This window comes from Sinohyriopsis cumingii, chromosome 12 (genome assembly GCF_028554795.1).
Source record: "Sinohyriopsis cumingii isolate HCF-2022 chromosome 12, ASM2855479v2, whole genome shotgun sequence".
NCBI lineage: Eukaryota > Metazoa > Mollusca > Bivalvia > Unionida > Unionidae > Sinohyriopsis > Sinohyriopsis cumingii.
In genome coordinates this window covers 129318601-129342335 of record NC_142972.1, presented here as the reverse complement: position 1 = coordinate 129342335, position 23735 = coordinate 129318601, and the positions used below count along the sequence as shown (strand labels likewise).

Genomic DNA, 23735 nt, shown 5'->3' with positions numbered 1-23735 from the left:
CAGACAACCCCAAAGTAGTTAGCATCATCGAGAAACACTGGCCCATCGTGGAATCGTCGGATATACTAAAATTAATCCTCCTGAACAAACCTGTAGTAGACTACCAGAGACCAAAAACCTCAACGACATCCTAGTCAGGCCGAAGCTAATGCCAATCACTAATCATGTCCACCCTAGTCAATCTGGCCCCTGTGGCTATAAAAGGTGCAAAACATGTCAACACATGATATAGACCAGGACATTTGCTAGCATAGTGACTAGAGAAAAACTAAACATACATTGTCCAAACAAAACCTGCAAAACAGAGAATGTAATTTATCTCATGACATGTAAGATCTGTAGCATCCAGTATGTTAGAGAGACCGAAAAGCTACACAAAAGGATAAACCTTCATAGATCTGACTGGATGAAAACGAAGTTGTACAGAAGCTCGCTCGCAGACCACTTCTCCTCCCCTGGCCACACTTTCAGTGATATAACACTTATTGCAATTGCTCACAACCCAAACTGGAGTTCCGCAACCAAGAAAGAAAAGAAATCTTACTGGATACGCCGCCTAGGAACATTGAAACCAAGCGGATTAAACCAAGAAGACTAGAAAAAGACAGCCATAAACAAATAAAATTTTCTTTTGCAGCCGACATATTTTCTTTTAAATAATTCTCTAAATTCGCTTAACATCATATAATTACTACTGTAACAATGAAATATCCTGGATATAATTTGCGTTTACGTAAATTTATTTAAAACAACAGATGTCATTGTGGCTCATCGATTTCTAGGTCAATAAGAATATTTTCCAGCATCCGCAACAAGTTGAAATAAACTAGTTGAAACATACTAAATTTAAAGATTTAAGTCCTGTAGAAACGGACATGTAAAGTTTTGCAAACACAATGGATTTTCTGTTTGATTTGTTTGTCTTTTTGTTTTGAATTTGCCTTTGAAAATAACTCATTAAGAGTTGAAAGCGTCAGAATCGTTCAGTATTTTACGATATTGAAGACATTTATATTGTTCGCACGAGCACAACACATGTGCCCAATAGTAGCATAGTGTATTGGGAACTGCTTTGTAAACAAATCATGTACATTCATGTAGTAGACGCTTTACGTTTTGGTTGATTAAATTTGTTTCAAAATGAACTAAAGAGGCTTTTTCGTAGACTGCCACATACCAGCTGCTTTGCAATATTTCGCATTAACTTTTTTAATACAATGTTTCTGATTTAAGCTAGCGACAGACGCCATACAGGTCATAACATTACTGGGGTCCCTACAAAGAGCATACAAGTGACACGGCATAAACATTAGCTGGTATTAAGAATGGCAGAAAATATACTTACAATTTTACATCCTGAATTTCTCAAAATGTACTTTCTTAGTTCTGCAAATCCGAATTACATAAGCTATGTCATGGGTTCTAAAGCTTGATTACACATTTCAGAATTGTATTGTAATTTCGACTACACTCAGAATGCAATAACATCCTCCTTACTGCTCTCAAAATGAAATGAACATGATATTCCATAGCGTCTTTTTAACAATTACAATTGAAAGAGTTTATATTTTTTCCACATTATGATTCCAAATGTTCAATGACAGAACAGAGACACACATGCAGATGAGTCAAGACGCCACCCTCGCCGCTCAATCAATAGTACTTTAAGTAGAATTGGCACAGATAAATCCAGTCCATAATCACAAAATTTAGCAGAGTCAACATAAATACCAAAATCCATTCATTCCAGACCAAATGGAAAAGTTGTTGCAATGCGCATTCATTCACAATATGACTCCAGATTTCAATTTTAAGTAGACCAAAAACGCCATTTTCTTTCAAAAGTTATGTCTGGCGCGACCAAGTTCAAATTTATCTGGGCATAGTTATATGTGCATTAATAATGTTGTTGTGTAATGATGAATCTGCGCTTGTGTATTTAGTTTGGAATACGACATACATTCACTTACTTTGTTTCGTTATAGTATTTTTGTTAAGATAATTAAGCCTTAGGTAGAATAAGAAAATGAGCATATAATAGAAAGGTTACTGCATTTGTATGGGAAAATATGAACTCGATTTGTTGGAAGGAAATACTTCATTTCCAAGGTCGTGCAGAATTTCCATCCCAAAATCTCGTTCATATTTTCCCATACAAATGAAGTAACCTATAGTTATGACGTCAAAACCTAACGTCAAAATGAATTATGACGTCTACGCCACAATGAAATGGTTAAATCAGACGGATATATTTTGGTCTTATCCCTTAAGATAGTATTGACATCTTTCTTCTTATGACGTTATACTATGTATGACGTCAAAAATGGAGCAAGGCTAATATGCTATAGAAATTGATCTAGCATCATTCTTCTTAACTGCTATAAATTTTACGTCCGTTAACCTTAAATATGTTTTCTTTTTTAATCTGATTTACGTTAGTCATATCTTACAGCGCGTTGTAGAGTCGCAGCATTTGGAGCACCTCATTTTCGTTTCACATCTTCCTGTTTCTGCTGGCCCTATTTTGTCTTTCCAATTTCGCTGGGTGGCCAGGCTAAAAAAAGATGTCGAATGGGATGACAGCATGTCTATAGTTATTATCACTACTTGACAATTAGTTTCAGATAATTATTTTGATACACGACTCTACATTTCGTTTTTGTATTGCTTGTCATTTTCAGTATGTGTCTGTATGTATACATTATTGACTTCATTTGACATTATTGTATTTGGATTGAAACATTTGTTGTTGCCAATCAGATAATAAGAATGATATTAAAAATTACAGTTAGAGGGAAGAATATATTAGATGTTTAGCTAAACTGAAGTCGGGACATATTATCCAACAAAATATGTGTCTAAACATCTCCTAAAAATACTCTTATTTTACGTGTTTAGGCTCTAATAAACAATAACAAAAGAAAGCGTATAAATAACAAGCTTTGAAAAATTTAACAAACGATTTATTGCCCTGGAAAAAGACTGTAGAAAATATAAAAAAATTGAACTTAACGGTTTTAAGAATCAAATCCAAAATTAATCCAACAATAATCCACGAATTAAATTTTAGAAGTCTTAATAATGAAATGTTCTAAGGAATTCAAGTTTGAGTCCCGACGAAATATCTAAAATGGAAGGCGATGATATATACTGTAGCGTTTATGGCGCTGTAGCGTCTACAGTTCTTTGTTATTTCAGAGACAATAATATTTCGTTGTTTGAATTTCCGAATAAAAATTAAATGTCTTTGTCCAAGAGTTCTGCATGAGCACTCGATTATTTCCAGGTAAAATAATTATCTTTTTGAATCCAAATAATTTGAATACAAATGAAAATATAATTCCAAACTGGTCACGAAGACACACTTTCCAGTGTAAAAGCCGAACTGTCTAATTTATCTATAAACAAAGATTATACGGTAACTTGAGATGCAAAACAGATCACAATCTAGAATGGTTTAGAAGGTATCTACAAGTCTAATGGCACGTAGTCCAGTACATTCTCGATTTCACTATTATCATTCACACATTAAAAAGAGAATTTTAAACAGTTGTTTATCTGGTTCTTAATCAAGGCCAGGAACTAGGTCAGCATAAAATACAAAGTTCGGTGTTTACAACTAAAAATCAGGTCACACTAATTTTCTGGAAAATATCAAATTCCTAGTAAACAAAATGACATTAATTTGACATATAATGAAATTAAAAATAAAAATATTTTAAAACTTACAAACAATTAAATTAAATCAAATATAAATTAAATCAAATATACAAAACACTTTGCCCCATAAAGAAAAAGAAAAATTTATATGATAAAGCTTTCTTTTTACCATTGATTAATTATACGTGAGGTTAAAAAGAACTCTTATAAGTTATATAAAGTTTACATGAAATAATACATTGTTATACACGGGAAAGTGCATCTGCTATTAAATTATCTTTCCCCTTGATGTGCCTGATGTCAATATCATATTCCTGTAACAACAAACCCTACCTTAGTAGTCTTTGATTTTTCATCTTGCCGATGAAAATAAGGGGGTTGTGGTCACTAAACACAATAATCGAAGAAGGAGCTGAACTAATGTAAACATCAAAATGGTGTAATGCCAATATCAAAGCCAAACATTCCTTCTCGATTGCTGAATAATTTCTTTGGTGCTTATTTAATTTCTTAGAAAATTAGCACATTCGATGATCAATACCATTTTCGTCTTCTTGAATCAGAACTGCTCCAACCCCAACATCACTTGCATCAACAATTTAAATGATTGGCTGAAATTTAGAGCTGTAAGAACTGGTGCACTTTTAAGTATGGCTTTTAACTTATCAAAGCCTCTTGTCATTTTTCAGTCCAAAGGAACTTGTTTTCTTACTCAATAAATTTGTCAGGGGTTCAACAGTTATAGAAAATTTGGAACAAAATTTCCGATAGTATCCAGCCATACCAAAAAATCGCATCCGTTACTTTTTATTAACAGGCACAGGGAATTCAGAGATAGCTTTGACCTTAGAATATATTGGTTTAACTTGTCCATGTCCCACGATATGTCCTAGATAAGTCACACTAGCAAGGCAGAACTCACTTTTGGATAAATTGATTATCAATCTTGCATCGGTGAGTGTGACAAAAAATTTCCGAATTGTTGCTAAACGTTCTTTGAAGTTGTCATTGTAGATGATGATATCATCGATGTAAGCATCACAGTTGTCTAGACCAGAGGTAATCATTATCATGAGACGTTGAAATGTACTTGGAGACCCTTTTATCCCAAACGGTATTACTTTATATTGATAAAGTCCATCTGGAGTCAAGAATGCCAAAATTTCCTTTGATCTTTCCATTAGTGGAATTTGTCAAAATCCTTCAGAAGGTCAAATTTGGTAACATATTTGGCATTTCCTATCTTGTCAACACAGTCATTGATTCTTGGTAATGGAAATGAATCTTTTTTGTCACACTATTCACCTTCCTATAATCAGTGCAAATACGGAACGTTTTATCTGGTTTCGGAACAAGCATGCATGGTGAACTCCAGTCACTTTTACTAGGATCTATAAAATCATTCTCCAGCAAATACTTAATTTCTTTTTTCAAGTATTCCTGTTTTAGAGGGTTCGTCCTGTACGGGTGATGTTTCACAGGTTTGGAATTTATAATTTCAACGTCATGGAAAATTTTGTTCGTTCTTGTAGGAACATCTGGAAATAAGAGCTCATATTCAAATAACAACTGTTTAAGTTCATTTCTTTCTTGTACTTGCAAATGTGAAAGTTTCTGATCCAGATCTTTCATAATTTCTGCATTCACTCCAATATCAGTATAATCCTATGATATTCCTTCCTTAAATCTTCACTGAGTGGGACAGGTACAACTAAATTAATTGCGTGTTTAACCTGGCTATCTCTTCCAATATACTGGTACTCCCATAATTTATCGTGATCCCAGGAGCACCAATATTATAATTTAACTCATTCTTTTCTTCTTAACTTTGTCAGGTCCGTAATACCTAATCTGAAGAAAACTTTGAAGAACGAGCAAGAGAGGCAGACCCCTGATACCAGACTCAAAAGTTCTATCCATTGTAGTTCTATCAAACCATTATGTTACTTTTGACTTGAATTGCTGCATGCCAAATCCAAACATAATAGGCTGGAAAGTTCCAGACCTAAAATTTGACCCTTATCCCGATTGGACAGATTTGGGAAGGCCAAACTGAGTAAAAAAAAAACTTTATCAAAGTTTTTACTATGGCTTTAGATAGAATATTCCTCAACGGAATCGCCTCTGGAAACCTTGTTGATGCAAACATAATGGTCAACAAGTATTATTTACCTGTCTTAGTACTGGGTAAGGGACCAACACAAGCTACTATATATAATACTAAATGGTTCGTCAAATGCAGGAATAGGTTATAGATGAGCCTTATGTATCCGACAATTTGACAAGCATGATAAGATATACAGTATTTACCAACATCACTTTTGAGTTTTGTCAATATAAGTAAGTCAAGATATTGTGGTAAGTCTTATTAGTCCTTACATTACCAGCCAAAGGAGTTTCATGGACCAGACTAAATATTTCCCGTCTGTAAGGTTTTAGAACTTCAATTTGATAGTTCACTGACCACTCGTCACCAGTATGTACCTCGATAAGTCTCCATTTTCTCATAAGAGTTCCATTTTTAATGAAATAACAAACAGGAACTTCAGGGGCTTCAGTTTCACTAATGGCCTTTTGAAACAGACAGGAGATCTCAGGATGTTTATCCGGTTCAACGACAAGTGATTGTCGTTTGTCACCTTGATTAGAATAAAGAGAATGAGTCGTTAAAAGAGGATCACTGAGATCAGTACCTTCTGATTGATCCAATCAAGGAGCTAAGGTGACCTCATCAAAAGCCTGACCAATACATGTATCAGCTAAAGGAATACTTTCCCTAACATCATTCTCAAGAGCTTTCTTTGCCATAGATCTGGCAACTGCACAAGCTGAAATAAATCAGGAATTCGTTTTCAACTGGATCGACTTTCTGATCCACACAAGGCTTGTCAGTTACAAGTTGATTAACCACAACCTTGTCTCCAGCTAGGTCGTTGCCTAGTAATAAATCAATGCCCTTAACTGGTAAAACAAACACTGTGCAGACTGTCACGGGTCCTGAGACTAAGTCTGATGACAAATTTACACAATGAAGAGGAACAGTAACAAAGCCGCACTCTACTCCCTGAATAAGAACACTCTCATTAGAAGAAGACTTCACAGAAAAAGGCAAAGTACCTGACCAAAAAAGTCTCTGAGAAACTCCAGTGTCCCTTAAAATTTTAAAAATAATGGGATTGGCCGAATAACCCAAGAGTGATATAGAACCCTTTTATATGAATGGTTCATAATTTTCCATAATAAAATCAGACTGGGGTTTATTAGACCGAACAAATGTATTGCTTTCAATGCATGACCGTGACCTTGATCTCTTAGAAATAAGAACATTTGGAATAGGTCTGTCTTGATTCTGGTGCCTATTGTCCAATTTGTAGCACTCAGAAATAACGTGTCTTTTCATCTAACAATAGGTGCACGTAGGAAGATACAAGGACTTTTGGTCAAGCTTTATCTGCAGCTTGATTTTTAGAAGTGACAGTTTGAGATTTAGAAGGGCTTGGATTATGCTGAAATACTTTTATTCCAGAAGACTGTTGAGTGGAAGTCTTATTTACAAAAGGAACTTTATGAGTTAAAGAATACTCATCAGCAGCACGAGCAGCATTTTCTAAGGTTTCGATCTTATGCTCGTGAAGATAATTCTTAATGTCACTATGGTCACAGTTTTTGAAATCTTCAAGTAATACAAGTTATCTGAGACTTTCATATTTTTGTTCAACTTTCTCTTGGATAAGAACCAACAATCAAATAGTTCCTCTTTTTTCTGTAGTTAATTCGACATGAGTTTGTCCAGCTTCTTTTTTATAGTTTCTGAATTTTTGCCGATAAGCTTCAAGGACTAACTCATAAGCCCTTAAGATGCATTCCTTAGCCACATCATAGTCACCACTTTGGTGAACTGACAGTCAACGGTAAATATCACTAGCTTTACAAGTAAGTACACATTGTAATAATTGAGCCCAGTTCCCCTTTCGCCATTTCAAATTTTCAGCAACTTTTTCAAAATAAGGAAAATATTTGTCTGCATCTTTTTCTCTGAAAGGGGGCACTAACCTAATATTCTTTGCAATATCGAAACTTAAATTTGTATTTGAAGTGGGAATGTGCTTTTCACTTGCCAGCTCCATTTCTTTTTTCTAAATTGATATTCCCTGTCTTTCTTTCTTTCCTCATTTTGCATTTGTTCTTTTTGTCATTGCATTTGCTTTTCTTTCTCTTTTCTGTCTCTCTCTCCTCTTTCTCAAGTTGTAACTGCATTTGTTTTTCTTGTAACTGCATTTGTTTTTCTTGTAACTGCATTTGTCTTTCTTTTTCTTCCTTATCTAATTGCATTTGTATCTGTTTTTATTCTTTGTATAATAGCATGTGTTCTTTCTCTTTTTCCAATTTCATATGTTCTTTCTGTTTCTCCAATTGCAGCTGCATTTGTTTTTCTTCTTTATCTTTCTGAAGTTCCAGTTTCCTCAACTCCAATTCCATCTTGTATTTTAATTATAATTCCTTTATTTTTATGTCGGAGTCTGATACAGACTTACTGATCGAAACCAAAGCACATTCTTTTCGACCAAGTACTGGACCACAATTTTTTTTTATTTCATGCTTCTTTAAAGTAGCCTTTACCAAAGAAAGATCATATTTTTTGTCAAGTTGAATTAGTTCATCTTTTCTGAAAAGGTCTAATGGGTCCTGGGTAGGACTTGAAAGAAAGATATCCACTTTGATGAAATTTTAGAATAACCTTGTCGATTTCACTACAGATGTCAAAAACATAAGAAATTCAAATTTAAAAAAAATAACAACTTTCTGACATATTTAACAAAAATTAAAAAATCCACGGATGAGGCCCCAATTCTTATGTTACGTATTTAAACTCAAATAAACAGTAACAAAAGAAAGTGAAAACAAAATGCCTTAAAAATATAACTAATTATTTATTTCCCTGGAAATACACTGTAAAAAATAAAAAACATGAACTTACGGTTTTAAGAATCAAATACAAAATTAATCCAACAATAATCCACGAATTAAATTTTAGAAGTCTTAATAATGAAATGTTCTAATGAATTCAAGTTTGTTTCCCGACGAAAAATCTAAAATGGAAGGCGATGACGTTTACTGCAGCTTTTATGGTGCTGTAGCGTCTACGTTTCTTTGTTATTTCACAGACAATATTATTCCGGTGTTTGAATTTCCGAATAAAATTTAAATAAATGTCTTTGTCCAATAATTCTGTATGATCACTCCAATTATTCCAGATAAAAGAATATTTTTTTTTAATCTAAATAATTTGAATAATATTTATAATATAACTCCAACTGGTCACAAACACACACTTTCCAGTGTAAAAGCCACTGCTTAATTTCTCTATAAACAAAGATTATACAGTAACTTGAGACGCAAAACAGATTCCCGGATGAGGGTCAAGTGATCACATTCTAGAATGGTTTAGAAGGTATCTACAAGTATAATGGCACGTAGTCAAGTACATCCTCGATTTCACTATTATCATTCACACATTGAAAATGATTTTTTTAAAAAAATTTTTTACTAGATTTTCTATCAAGGTCAGGAACTAGGTCAGCATAAGATACAAAGTTCGGTGTTGACAACTAACAATCAAGCCAAACTAATTTTCTGGAAAATATCGAATTCCTAGTAAACAAAATTACATTACTTTGACATATAACGAAATTAAAAATAAAAAGATTTTAAAACTTAAAAACAATTAAATTAAATCAAATATAAATTAAGTATACATAACAATACTGTCTAACAAAATACGTGTCTAAACACATTACCTCATAATATTGTCCAACAAAAGACGGACCTAAACGTTACTTCCGAACATTGTCCAACAACAAAGTGCCTAAACGTCACATCACAATATTAAATCCCATATGTTTTCCATACCAAGTTTCTGCCAAGCCAACATGTTACTATTTTCATTGGATGTTATGAAAACTCTACAAATAATGCCAGTAAAAGATATCAGTAAGTCACTTAAAATTACTCATTCTCTTTTTATTCTGCAGACGTCTATGAATTATCATGATTATGATTTTTATACTTTTGGTACTAGTTCCGAACCAAATTTGCTGACTATCCGCTCCATCAAAATTGCCACACAAGTAAAAAGTGACGGGTGCAAGAAATCAAAAAACGAGGTATCAAAGGTTGAACATGTTGAAGTCAAAATTGACTTCGAAACAGACTTTCCTTATCAGCTAAACATTGTCCTGAGGTCTCCTATGGAAACAAATTCAACCCTGATGACAGGAACGCATAATAAATCGATCACGAAAATCAAGAAAGAACGTATCACATGGACATTAATGTCGGCCCAATTTTGGGACGAGAATCCCGAAGGTACATGGGAGCTGGTGATGGAGATAGATGGCACTTCTTCCAGAGTTGAACGTATGTAGAATATAACTTTTTCTTTGCAAACTTCATGTATATATTTATGATTAAATACTTGGATGGATGGATGAAGACGGGAAATGATGAACCCAGTCGTGTTTAAGTCTCTCTTTTTAATCAAATTTGTTGGGGTTTGTGTGTGTTTAAATATCTAACAATGAAAGAATATATATTAATATGGTCACATGAAATTATGCCCAATATTCTGTGTTAATAGAAGTTCATATACCTAAAATATGCCGAGAAGCATAGAAAGTACGTACTGAATCGCAATATAATTTGCCTTCTGAATTATGTTTTCTTCAATAGCATTTGTTTCTGTCATTGGAGGTATTATCAAAATATACCATCAACAGTCGACAAACAATGAGTTCAAAGCACCTCTTTTCAATAATAATATTAAATATGTCTTTCGAATCTAAAGTTTTGCGTTTAATAGTATTTCTCTCTGCATTTATCCTGCAAACACTTTCTACCCTTTTCCCAACAATAACATTTTTACAGGCAACACGAAACCAAAAACAATTTACCAAAAATACCCAGCCACACCATTCCATACAAATATCTTTACAAAATTTTCCAGACAATAGAGCCTCTGCTAAGAAATTTCCCTGCTATGAATGAGATAATATTTTCATTATTGCGTAAATATTCGAGTGAAGGTTTATCTTTATACGCGATGTAAGAGCACGCTATTATTTCAGATTATTGAGACATATCTACATCTAAAATAATTATACAGACCATATTTGACTATACTCGATGAATTTACTCATAATGCTACATGAACAAAGCAAACATTTAAGTGTTCAGATTTAGAAAAGAAAACAATTGACAAGTATTGCACATTTACTAGTCCTGGATATCAGTTTAACACATGAGTTGATAAATACATTGCATAAATATTGGACGGATAACAATCTACAGCAGAGAAAGTAAAGTATTTTATTTACAAGCCACTGAACATATTTGACCTACACACTTTAAAATGTGACCGTAAAAGTCTGTTTTTTCGGCAACAGCTGTATGCCGAATATCATATTGGCATAAACAAGTGTACCAGAGTTAGAATACTCCATATATAGGTTTCACATTTATTATCGACGATGAAAGTATTTGTCGGAATGCTCAGTACCAGTACCCAATGATTAAGATTTTCTTCCAACAAATAATAATATAGATTTTTAAAAATCAGCATAATCTGTTATAACTTTAACATTCCGCTAAGTTCCGCCAAATCATGACTGGAAATAGGTAAATGGAAAAAACAATTATATAATTGATAATTGGCGCTGAGAATATAAACCGACACATGTGGGTTTTGGAGAACCTAAACCAGTGTTAAGTATATGCAGACGATATAATAGTAATGAATGTTGAACTGTTGAATTTCTGTTTAAAGGCTGCGTTATGTGATACCAAGTAATATATTCTAGTCTTCAGGTATCATTACGAGTCATCTGTCTTCAGGTATCATTACGAGTCATTATGATAAATCTAGCAGAACGTTTATAGATCCAAACATAACTTTTCTACTTATTTGTTTTTTGTGTAATACTTTTTCTCAAGTGTAACGTGAGATCTCTAAAAATCCTAAATACAAATCCTTATCGTGATCCCTACAGACATGTCTTCGTTTTATGCTCTGTTCATTAAATCCCAGAGCCTTCTTGTGATAACTCTATTGATATTTAGTGTGCTCATTGTGTTTACTTTCCATCTGATGGAGACTCTGATTAACGATGGATGTAATTTTATAATTTCGATTTGGGAATGTTTGAATTAAGTATTGCATCCATTACTTTTTATGAGGGTGTATTGATACTTTGTCACAAATACTCCACACAGTTGATTTCGGCTTGCTTTCTCGTACATTATGAGTTCTACCAGTGCGCTACGAGTTTTGTTTCTCATCCAATTAATGCACCATTGGAATTATTTGTTTCGACTTTCCATCTTTTTGACCGGCTTTATTTAACACGTTGAAAAGTAATTCCAATTTTAAACATGCCTGACGATACGCAGAATTTGCTCCGACGATGAAACATTCCTAAAACGGTCTGAATAGCTATCTAAACATTTAATTTACCGAGGTTACGAAAAAGACCGGCTTGCGGATGCAACCCAAAGGACTAAACAAACAAACCGCGATGACCTACTAAAATATGGAAAGAAGGAAAAGTCTGATAGGATACCATTTATTCTGACCTACCATCCAGACAACCCCAAAGTAGTTAAAATCATCGGGAAACACTGGCCCATCGTGGTATCGTCGGACGTACTAAAGTTAATCCTCCCGAACAATCCTGTAGTAGACTACCGGAGACCAAACAACCTCAACGACAATCTAGTCAGGGCGAAGCTAACATCAATCACTAATCAAGACCACCCTAGTCAATCTGACCCCTGTGGCGATAAAAGGTGCAAAACCAGACAAAATAGCATAGTGACTAGGGCATTTTCCAGCTCAGTGACTGGCGAAAAACTAAATATACATGGTCCAAACAAAAGGTGCAAAACAGAGAATGTAATTTATACAAGTAAAATATGTAGCAATCAATATGTCATAGAAACTGAAAATCTACACAAAATGATGAACCTTCATAGATCGGATTGGATGACAAAGAAGCTGTACAGAAGCCCGATCGCAGAACACTTCTCCTCCCCCGGCCACACTTTCAGTGATATAACACTTATTGCTCATGACCCCAACTGGAGTTCCGAAACATGGAAAAGAAAAGGAATCTTACTGGATACATTGAAACCAAGCGTTTTAAACAAAGAAGACTAGAAAAAGACAGCCATGCACAAATAAAATTATCTTTTGCAGCCGACATATTTTCTTTTAAATAATTCTCCAAATGTGCTTAATATCGTGTAATTGCTACTATAACAATGAAATATCTGGGATATAATTTGCGCCTACATAAATCTACATAAAACATCAGCCATGTAAAGTTTTGCAAATACAATGGCTTTTCTATTTAATTTGTTTGTCTTGTATATGATTTGTATTTGCCTTTGAAAAAGGCTCGTTAAGAGTCGAAAGCGTTCAGGTTAGTTAGATACTAGTATTGCACTGTTTGTAACAAGAAAACCGGGTGGGATTTCGGATTTACAACAGAACACTTTTGAGGGTGATACAAATACACTGATTAATGACGAATGACTTGAATGACAAAAGCATTATGATTAATACGTGCGTATAATATCCAAATATTGGATGAATTATCATAATCCGCACGAACTAAAAAATGAAAATAAATGACCTTACACAGTACAAGGACAAGGGTGAATGATTCAAAGTGATTTCACAACGAAAAACTGATGTGTTTTCTTCAAATAGTAAGCTAGTATTTTACTCATAGTGTAGAAATGTATTCTGACACTAAAATAGCGAAAATGATGAAAACAAAGGGACAGATGTACAAAATATCTTTACAGTCCCAAAAACACATTGGGTATTAAAAACCCAAAAGATAAGCCCACAGCCAAGAGATTACATGTATGGAGTTACACACTCCGTCACCAGCACACTTGGCTACCATTCACACTGGTCAAGCAAGCAGTCAGTATTCCAGGTTGGTCGTCAAGCAATCAGCGCCCACCTATCTCGGTTATCAACGCCCGATCACCTGCTTCTCGATCAGCAACACTGTTTAATCAGCTCTACGGCTGCTGTGGTTCAGCTTCACAGCTGTATTGGCCACCTTCTATGGTTAGCTCTGCAGCTGGTACCAAGTTGACTCCGATCACTCCGATAACTCTGGTCAATCTGGTCAGCTATACAGCTGCGACTCCGATGACTCTGTTCAGCTGAAAATGCATCTAAATCCATGCCTGGCAACGTTCCCCTGCGGTACTAAACGTTTCTTAAAAATGCAATTGTATGTATTGCTAATATAAATCTTGCTTAGTCACAAACAAGAATAGAATATATTTGCATGATACTACGTAAGCCGAAGCTACATAGAATATAAACAAAAATAAACGTGGTGGTACAATAGTTATAACTTATACACAAGAAATTAACAACTCACATACCGCTATAGCTAAAGATACGCAACTCCTTAAAGTAGACCTCTCACTGACAAGACGTTCCGCAATGTAAAACACTTGACCTACGGTGAAGTATTTATACACAAACAATGTCGCAATACATCGTATATGCGCTGAAAGTATTTGATTCTTCCCATAGAAATCACTTCGCATGTGCGTCATAGGATTAACCGAACTCGCTATTTCGAAGACTTTGTAAAATATACATAAATCACCCTCGGGTATCGTTGCATACAAAAATCGAAACCCGAGTACATGTATTTAATAAATAAAAGGATTTATACAATTCAGTGACACTGTTCGTTGTCAGTTGTTTGAATATATATATATATATATATATATATATATATATATATATATATATATATATATATATATATATATATATATATATATATATATATAATGAACGGAACTTGAAAATGATTATAGTATTGACAAAATACGGGTGAATTCTTGGCTCCTTATATATGTTGTTTCTGTAGACCTTCTTTCAGGTGCCACCTCTATATCCAGCTATTCTCATCCAATTGTTAAGATTGATTATGATTTCCGCTAATGAATGCCACAAAATGCTATCAACAACAGAAAGAAGAAATACAATCTCCAATAATAGTTGCAGTCGACATTTGATCCTCATATTTGTTTAAAGGAAAATAAAATGTAATTACGGTGATAACGTGAAGTAAGTCTATATCGCTACGTACATATAACGAGTGATCGAAAGAAGCTTGTCTTCTTTTTTCTGTTTGTTAGAGATGAGCGCAAACAATAGCATACATAAAATATGTATATGTGTTAGATGGTCTTGGGGTGTAATATCAAAACGTGTTACCGACGGAGTGGTTAGTTTTTGAAGGCTTCGAAAATGCAAAAATCATGCAATATTTTGAGTTATTGATGGAACAGACCTACCTAGGACGAAAATTAATTGTTAATTTCATACGGTTTCGTTACATCATGTGTACATTTGGTGCAGTAGACAAATAGTGGATATGCATAACTATATCTTGGGGACAAAATCGTCCCTTATTAAACCTTTTCCTTCTATAGTAAAATTAAGAAGATAGTCGTTTCGGAAAATAAACATATAGTCGTTTAATATTTAACACTAACATGTTCTTTGTAATCCCAACTTCATTTTTAATTTCAGCTGAATTGACTGTCTATTCTGTAGAGCTTGTTCTTTATGGGACTTCGGTAAATGAAGATAAAAAAGGTATGATTATTTTAAATCGTACTAGCTTGACCAGATTTTGTCGCCGAAGGTGGGCTTTTAGTATATAGGCACTCCGTGTCCGGCATCTTCACTATCCATGGTTCCGATATGATAACTCCATCTACACTTTGGCGGACCGAGCAGGTATTTTAGTACTTTGTCTTAACGAAATCTATTGGATTTCATGAGTTGCCTCCCTTAGTATGTAATGCCAACTAACCAATACTGTGTATACTGCGGTACACTGTATATCAGCTGAAAAAGGTGAGGCAATTGACTTTAAAAGGATACTTTGTAACTTTAACATCGAAAGTGTAGCTACATACCAGAGAAAAACCATTAAAGGTTTTATTTGAGTGAAAGGTATTTCTACAAACACGGACCGGCAATGGAAAATTGCTTTTTTATGAGTCCATTCAAATTGTGTACTCCTCTTGTCTCGATCATGTGGGAACATTGTTCAAATTTGAACAAGTTAATTAGATTGGATGCTGTGGCTTTCCGCCGCATCCAATGAAATTCATATACTCGAAGCACAGAAATATCTGTTCGATCAGCCAAAGTTTAGATAGGGTTAACATATCGGAAACTTAATAGCGAAGATGTGTGCCTGGTGACAACGAAGGATTGCGCTATGCACACAGACGGCTCTGACGTCATGCACCTAACATGACATTATGTGGCATTTGATTAACGATATTATCTGACATTAAATTATTGACATTTAGTTGCTTTCGGTAACAATTAGTATCATTTGAATAGTGACATCCTGTGACATTCCATTGGAGACAATAGATTGTAGAAACACTTGCTGACATTTTATGACAGTCAAAAAGTTATAATTAATGAGAATCAGTTTTTTTCAAAGCATAATTAGTTTCGATGCATAAACAGTGTCTATATCATTTTCATTCAACAGGGGGAATATTGAATCTGAGAAAATATTTTAGAGGCTAACACCCAAAACAATGAATGAATTTAATATATTCAAAACTGCAAAAAATTCGCTGTTAAAACAATAAAGGATTGATACAGATATGTGTAACAATGTAGATAAGACCCCGGCTGAATCTGACAATTAACAATAGAATAAGCTTTAAAATTACTGTCAATGGAATTAAACCCACACAGGGATATATGAGACAGTTTGTTTCACAAAGTAGATGACATACAATCAAGTCTGAATTGATTATTCTATTTAACAGCATATCGAACAAAACGAATTGGAAGAAATAGATGAGAATAATACAGACTGCACTCGCGCGGATCACGATTTCAAACAAATGGAACATGATATGGAAATAATACAATCACGGCAAGACCATGAACTTTATATAATTAGGGAAAGGTATTGCTTGTAATATTAGCCAATTGCATCTTTATGTTTCTTATCGGCTATGTAATTTACAAATTGAGGTCATAGCCAAACCAAAACTAAATGTACACAACGAAAACGACTGAACAAAACTCATGTGTTTATGGCACGCCCAAGTCCGGCAGTAAAGCTTGTACATTATGAAAACAACTATTATATTATATCCCTTAAATAGTATACATCAACTTAAGGAGTTAGCAAATATTTCTGCTCTGCAGATGTTTCCCCTATTTGTTTATTCTAAATGTCAGGGAGATAAAAGATACATTAAAATGGCATCTATCTTTAGTCTTAGTTTCAACGGTTTCATACAGAACGTAGCTGTATAAATTGATAGGTTATATAATAGGGTTGGCATCCAGATGCTCTCTTGAAGAGCTGTATAAATATTTCCATTTGTTTGAAATCGTGATCCGCGCGGGGGTACGTGGCCTGGGCCTGTAGTCCCGCTTGCCAAAGGAAAGTGAAGCGTCTCTCATAGCCTCTCCTTCCCAGGTGTAGTGATCGCCGCAGGACCACTGTCTCGCTCTGCGGGGCAGGAGGTTACTTGCATATGGCCTCTCCTACACTATTGTGTCCACAGCAGCACCTTCACGCGGTGCCCCCTGTTTTAACAGAGCCTGCTGTGTGGCGCGACCGAGTACCCGGCGGTATAACTGGGTGGGCAGACTGGGCTCATTAGCCCTGGCAGGCAACCAGTCTAAGAGAAGGGAAACTCTGACCCCAAACCCGGGCAGATGAAGTTCGTTAGCCTTGTCAGGCAGTTCATCTAGGAGAAGGAAACTCTGATTCAAAACCAACCAAGTCCCATCCATTGGATTATGGCTCCACTGCCTTGTGGATATCTTCGGGAGAAGGAAAGGCTACGGGAGTAAACCCAGACAGAAAATCAGGAGTGGAGCCCCTAAGGCGGCTGGGGGTCGACTACGACCTCCTTCCGGCAGCTCCTGCATCCAAACTGGTGCCAAATGTCATGCTCAGCATTCCTTTGGACCCCACCAGCAAGGACGAGAGGGGGATCCTGACGTCTGGGCAGCCCAGGATCTCCATATTCCATGCCCAGGCTTGCGCCCTGGAAAGGACACTCCAGTCTCGCTACTGAGTGAGGAAACAACACGGAAGCTGACAGTTTACGGGTTATAAGTCCCACCCGATTGGCGTAGGGAAGGGGCGCCACGGGTCAGCTTTGACGGTGGGAGGGATCATCGTGTCCCACTGGCCAACTATCGCCCGCCTCAAGCCGGGCAGCCCCCGGTCAATAAGGTGTTGACCCGCCATCGTCTGCCTGCTCCAGTGGGTGTCTGGAGCTCAGTGTGTTGTTCAGCATGACAAGCAGATGGTAATTCCACACCAAACAAAAGAAACAAGAAACCAATAAAGAAGACTCCAGCTCTTCGATTTGCAAGCTGGAATGTGCGCACCATGTGTACAGGCATCTCCGACGACCTCAGAGAAGTGGACGACACCAGAAAGACGGCCATCATCGATAGAGAACTCACCAGACTAAATATCAGCATAGCTGCCCTCCAGGAAACCAGGCTCGCCTCTAGTGGCTCCCTCAGAGAGGAAAACTACACCTTCTTCTGGAAGGGTCGAGAACCTGAGGAGCCCCGTCAGCACGGAGTGGGCTTTGCCATCAAAAACAATCTCCTGGCCTCGGTTGAACCTCCAACAGGGGGCACTGAGCGTCTCTTGTCCATCCGCCTCACCACTACTTCAGGTCCTGTCAACATCATCAGTGTCTACGCCCCAACCCTCACGTCATCAGAAGACGTGAAGGATCAGTTCTATGGGCAGCTGGACGAACAGATCAAAGGATGCCCCAAAAATGAACCACTATTCCTCCTCGGCGACTTTAATGCCAGAGTAGGTGCGGACCACGAGTCCTGGCCTACCTGCCTCGGATATCATGGCACTGGAAAGACCAATGAAAACGGCCAGAGACTGCTGGAGCTATGCACCTACCATGGCCTGTGCATCACAAACACCTTCTTCAAGTGTAAGCCACAACACAAAGTGTCATGGAAACACCCCAGATCTCATCACTGGCACCAACTCGACTTGGTCATCACCAGGCGCTCTGCCCTTAACAGCGTCCTCTCCACCAGAACCTACCACAGTGCAGACTGTGACTCCGACCATGCCCTTGTGAGCAGCAGAGTGCGACTACAGCCACATGTGCTACACCGCACAAAACCAAAAGGATGTCCTCGCATAAACACTGCACAGATGTCAGTCCCTGCCAAGGTGGAGGAGTATGTGTCTGCCCTGAACAAGGCTCTCCAGGACCTGCCTGAGTATGACGCTACAGCCAAGTGGAACGCCATGAAGGGTGCCATCTACAGTACAGCTATGTCAACGTTTGGCAAGAAGGAACGACCCAGCCAGGACTGGTTCAATGCACACCTATCAAGGATGGAACCACAAATCGAGGAGAAACGAAAAGCCTTCATAGCTTACAAAAAATGCCCTAATGAACGGACGCTTGCTGCTCTCAGAAGTGCCCGAAGTAACACCCAACGCATTGCTAGACAGTGTGCGAACGAGTACTGGCAACAACTGTGTGAAGGGATCCAGCGAAGTGCCGAGTCCGGACACATCCAAGGCATGTACAGTGGCATCAAGAAGGCTCTAGGCCCTACAGTGAAAGGGGTCGCTCCCCTGAAATCCCTGACGGGAGAGAAGATCACAGACCGTGGGCAACAGATGGCCAGATGGGTGGAGCACTACTCAGAACTATACTCCCGAGAAACATCAGTCACTGATGCAGCCCTCAGCAGCATAAAGAATCTGCCCACCATGGAAGAGCTCGACAAAGTGCCAACCTTAGAGGAGCTCAGCAAAGCAATCGACTGCCTTCCAAACGACAAAGCACCAGGTAGTGACAGCATCCCACCCGAAGCTATCAAACGTGGAAAACCAGCATTGATTAAACCACTGCACGAGCTACTTTGCCGCTGCTGGGAGGAAGGAGTAGTCCCCCAAGACATGCGTGATGCCACAATTGTGACCCTTTACAAAAACAAGGGCGACCGCAGTGACTGTAATAATTACAGAGGGATCTCGCTCTTGAGTATTGTTGGTAAAGTGTACGCCCGCATCATACTCAACAGGCTGCAGTTGCTGGCAGACCGTGTGTACCCGGAATCACAGTGCGGCTTCAGAGCAGGCAGGTCGACGACAGACATGATCTTCTCCCTACGACAACTCCAAGAGAAGAGCAGAGAGCAAGGTCAACCACTCTACATGATGTTCATCGACCTCACCAAGGCCTTTGACTTGGTCAGCAGGAAGGGCCTTTTTGAACTTCTGAGTAAGATCGGTTGCCCCCCAAAACTCCTCAGCATGATAATCTCTTTCCATGCAGATATGAAGGGAACAGTCCTGTATGATGGATCATCCTCAACTTCCTTCCCAATTAACAGTGGTGTGAAGCAGGGCTGCGTGCTGGCACCAACACTTTTTGGGATCTTCTTCTCCCTGCTCCTCTCCTACGCCTTCGACACGTCCACGGATGGCATATATCTACACACCAGGTCTGATGGGAGCCTGTTCAACCTGGCACGACTGCGCTCAAAGACCAAAGTGAGAGCTGTGCTCATCAGGGAGATGCTTTTTGCAGATGACGCAGCTCTTGTGGCCCACACCGAGGAAGCCCTCCAGAGACTGGGAGACCGTTTTGCTGTTGCCTGCACGCACTTTGGTCTCACAATCAGCTTGGAAAAAACAAATGTCAGCGTGCAAGATACCACCATTGCCCCTTCAATCAAAATCAACGGTGTCACCCTGGAAGCAGTCAACAACTTTACCTACCTAGGGTCAACCATCAGCAACACTCTCTCGATTGATATGGAGCTGGACAGAAGGCTTGGAAAGGCAAACACCATCATGGCTCGATTAACAAAGAGGGTTTGGGAAAACAACGCGCTGACAGAGCACACCAAGGTCCGAGTCTACCAGGCCTGCTTTCTCAGCACCCTTCTATATGGAAGTGAGACGTGGAGTACCTACATGAGGCAAGAACGCCGGCTCAACTCCTTCCATATACGGTGCCTAAAGCGCATCCTGAAAATCAGCTGGCAAGACCGTGTTCCACACAGCGAGATCCTGCAGCGTGCAAGAACTCCCAGCATGTACTCCCTGCTAATTAAACGCCGCCTTCGATGGCTGGGTCACGTCCGACGCATGGAGGATGGAAGGCTGCCAAAGGACATCTTATATGGACAGCTGGCCACTGGCATGAGAAGAGTCGGACGCCCCTCACTCCGTTTCAAAGATGTGTGCAAGAGGGACATGAAGGCATGCAACATTTCACCCGATGGCTGGGAAGAGCTGGCTGAGGACCGAGGCACCTGGAGACTGATGGTAAACAATGGCATATCAGTCGCTGATGCGAGGAGAGGCCAGTTGGTGGCAGAGAAACGCAAGAGAAAGAAGAACGCAACAGCAACCACAGTAATGCAGACTTCCCAGTATGTCTGCACCAACTGCAGTAGGGACTGTCACTCACGTATAGGCCTGCACAGCCACAGCAGACGTTGCCAACAGAGACAGGCAACACCCCAAGGGCGCTATTCTCATGGTCTTTCGAGACCGAGTCGCCAATGATGATGATGATATAATAGGGTTGGCATCCAGATGCTCTCTTGAAGAGCTGTATAAATTGATAGGTTATATAATAGGGTTGGCATCCAGATGCTCTCTTGAAGAGCTGTTTCTACCGTAACTGTCTTTGTCTGCGTCTCCATTTAGCAAGAAACATTTAAATGTGCGCATATTTTATTGTAAAACAATTTTAACCTTTCTTCATGTTTATATCACAAATTGATCTTTGACCTTGTCAAGACTTTTTGCAAAATGCATAGTCTAATGTCTATATATATTTTTTCCAATAGACGTTAGATAGATCTTAACTTTACCACTAGTCTTTATTCGAGAAGTCAATTTTTCTGCGAAAGATATTTACCTACGCTGAGTGCCGTACTTTGTGCTCTGCATATTGTGTTTACTGCTACAATGTATCTATCTATCTATATTTCTGTCTGTCTATATATCTATCAATCTAGATAGATAGATAGATAGATAGATAGATAGATAGACAGATAGAGAGTCAATTCTGAAGCACTAGTGTTGTGAAGAAAAAGGTACGCTGTAACACAGGAAGAGATTATGTCGCATAGAATTACCGGTATATATGCCCAGGGAAACCAACAATGATGTATATAGGTTAAAAATTATATTGCGTCATATTCCATGCAAAATCGATTTGTCATATAGCTAATTACAATTTCAAAGTGAATGTAATAAAAAGAACAGATTTGTTGTGATACACATCTTCAAATTAGCTCTTCCTATGTCATACAGTGTGGTGTAGCTAATGTTGTCTTTGATAGGATATTTTACTCTGACCCTCATGTCTCGAAGAGATAAAAGTTGTCCTGACTTCACTTACACTTAAAACTCAGTAACTTCTTAGAAAACTTTAGAATTGTATCGAGTTATTATCCACGAACAAATAATCAAGAACGCGAACCGTAAAGCATAAAATGGTATGCGTCTTCCCTTTGTGCAAAAGTACTTAATGTATAATAATATATGACTTTCTTTTTGCAGACTCGCAAGTACCAGAGAAGAATGGTCATAAAGAGTCATCGGATTCAGGAAGTATTTTCACAGTTCTGTATGATGTAGTTATAGTATTCGGTACACCTACGTGTATAGCTGCAGTGTTCCTTCTCATACTTTTCACAGTCTTAAAGAAATGTGGTGTTTTAGAAAGAGCACTAGACTTCTATCAACTGCTAAGGGAACATGTCATTATCCAAGAAGGTTCCCTCTATCAAGTTCAAGAACAGAATAATAGGTTGGATTCAACAAGAAATGTTCAAGAAAAAGAAATGATTCCCTTAGTCCCGACTGGAAATGTTCAAGAAAAAGGAGAAATGATTCCTTTAGTCCCGACTGGAAATGTTCAAGAGGAACTCTTGCTATGAAGAAAAGATTTTATCAGACCTAATTTTGATAAATAAATCTTAGTTTATAGTTTCCTATATTTAGTGTCCATGATTTAAGAGTCACAAATTCACAAAAATAGCCATAGAAGGAATATTATATTCATATTCCTTAAAGCGCCTTCTCCGTAATGACATTTATGAAGCCCTTCTACTTAGGCTACCTTCCTCATTCATCTTTTCATGAACTCTTTATTTTGAATTGTAAACCAACATCGCGTTAACGTCATTATGGTGCCATTCAACCATTTGTCTTTTTATTTTGTGTAGGCCAGAGTCTAAATGACATCAATTATTGTTGTATACATGATTTGAATATTCAAACATACTCCATTGTATCAAAACCTTAAGTGTTATGCCAGCACGAATTAGGTACTATTCATTAATTGTTTGTTACTCAGCATACGATTTTCGATATACCAAGGGTTGCATCATCTATCACAGAGAAACAAATAATATATGGGAGCGACATTATTGTACTTAAATAACGCTAAACCCTTAAAATTTATGTCTAACTTTCAGTTTCTTCCATCTGTGTGAAAATAGGCGAAACAAAAGCAAACGAATTGGTATGTCTTTCTGGGAATGAAGCCGATTAGCTGCTTAGAAACGTGATTGTGTATCAGAAAGTTTAAACCTCGATGGAAACGTTCTGCCGTATGATGGCTTTATAACTCAACTGCATGAATTTCGTATTTATAACTTAAACTATTAAAATATTTATGCACTAGAGAGCTGTGTTATATACCAAAATTGTATGCCGAATTTGTTTTCCTGGGAACTCGTGAAGTATTGTATTTTGACTGTTTATTTTGTTGCACATCAGTATGTTTTGTTAACGCTGTCTTCATCTAATGATGCTGTCTTATATTCAGCCATATTGCAACAGTCGACTAATTATTTTACGAGCTGCCGATGTGTTATATTAAATACAGAATTTATAAGAATGAAGATCGCTGAAAATAATCAGAGGACATATTTACCGTAATGT

General features: G+C 37.5%; 1 protein-coding gene across 1 annotated transcript in view; it reads left to right on the top strand.

The window, feature by feature from the left end:
• LOC149787446 (furin-like protease kpc-1) overlaps positions 1 to 23476 on the top strand; it is a 157032-nt gene extending 133556 nt beyond the window's left edge. Inside the window, exons 12-14 of the mRNA XM_089978063.1 lie at positions 9740 to 10077; positions 15293 to 15358; positions 22347 to 23476. Of these exons, the coding sequence (XP_089834189.1) occupies positions 9740 to 10077; positions 15293 to 15358; positions 22347 to 22726 (784 nt within the window). The 3' untranslated portion in view covers positions 22727 to 23476. The remainder of the gene's footprint in view (positions 1 to 9739; positions 10078 to 15292; positions 15359 to 22346) is intronic.
• The last annotated feature ends 259 nt before the right edge of the window (positions 23477 to 23735 follow it).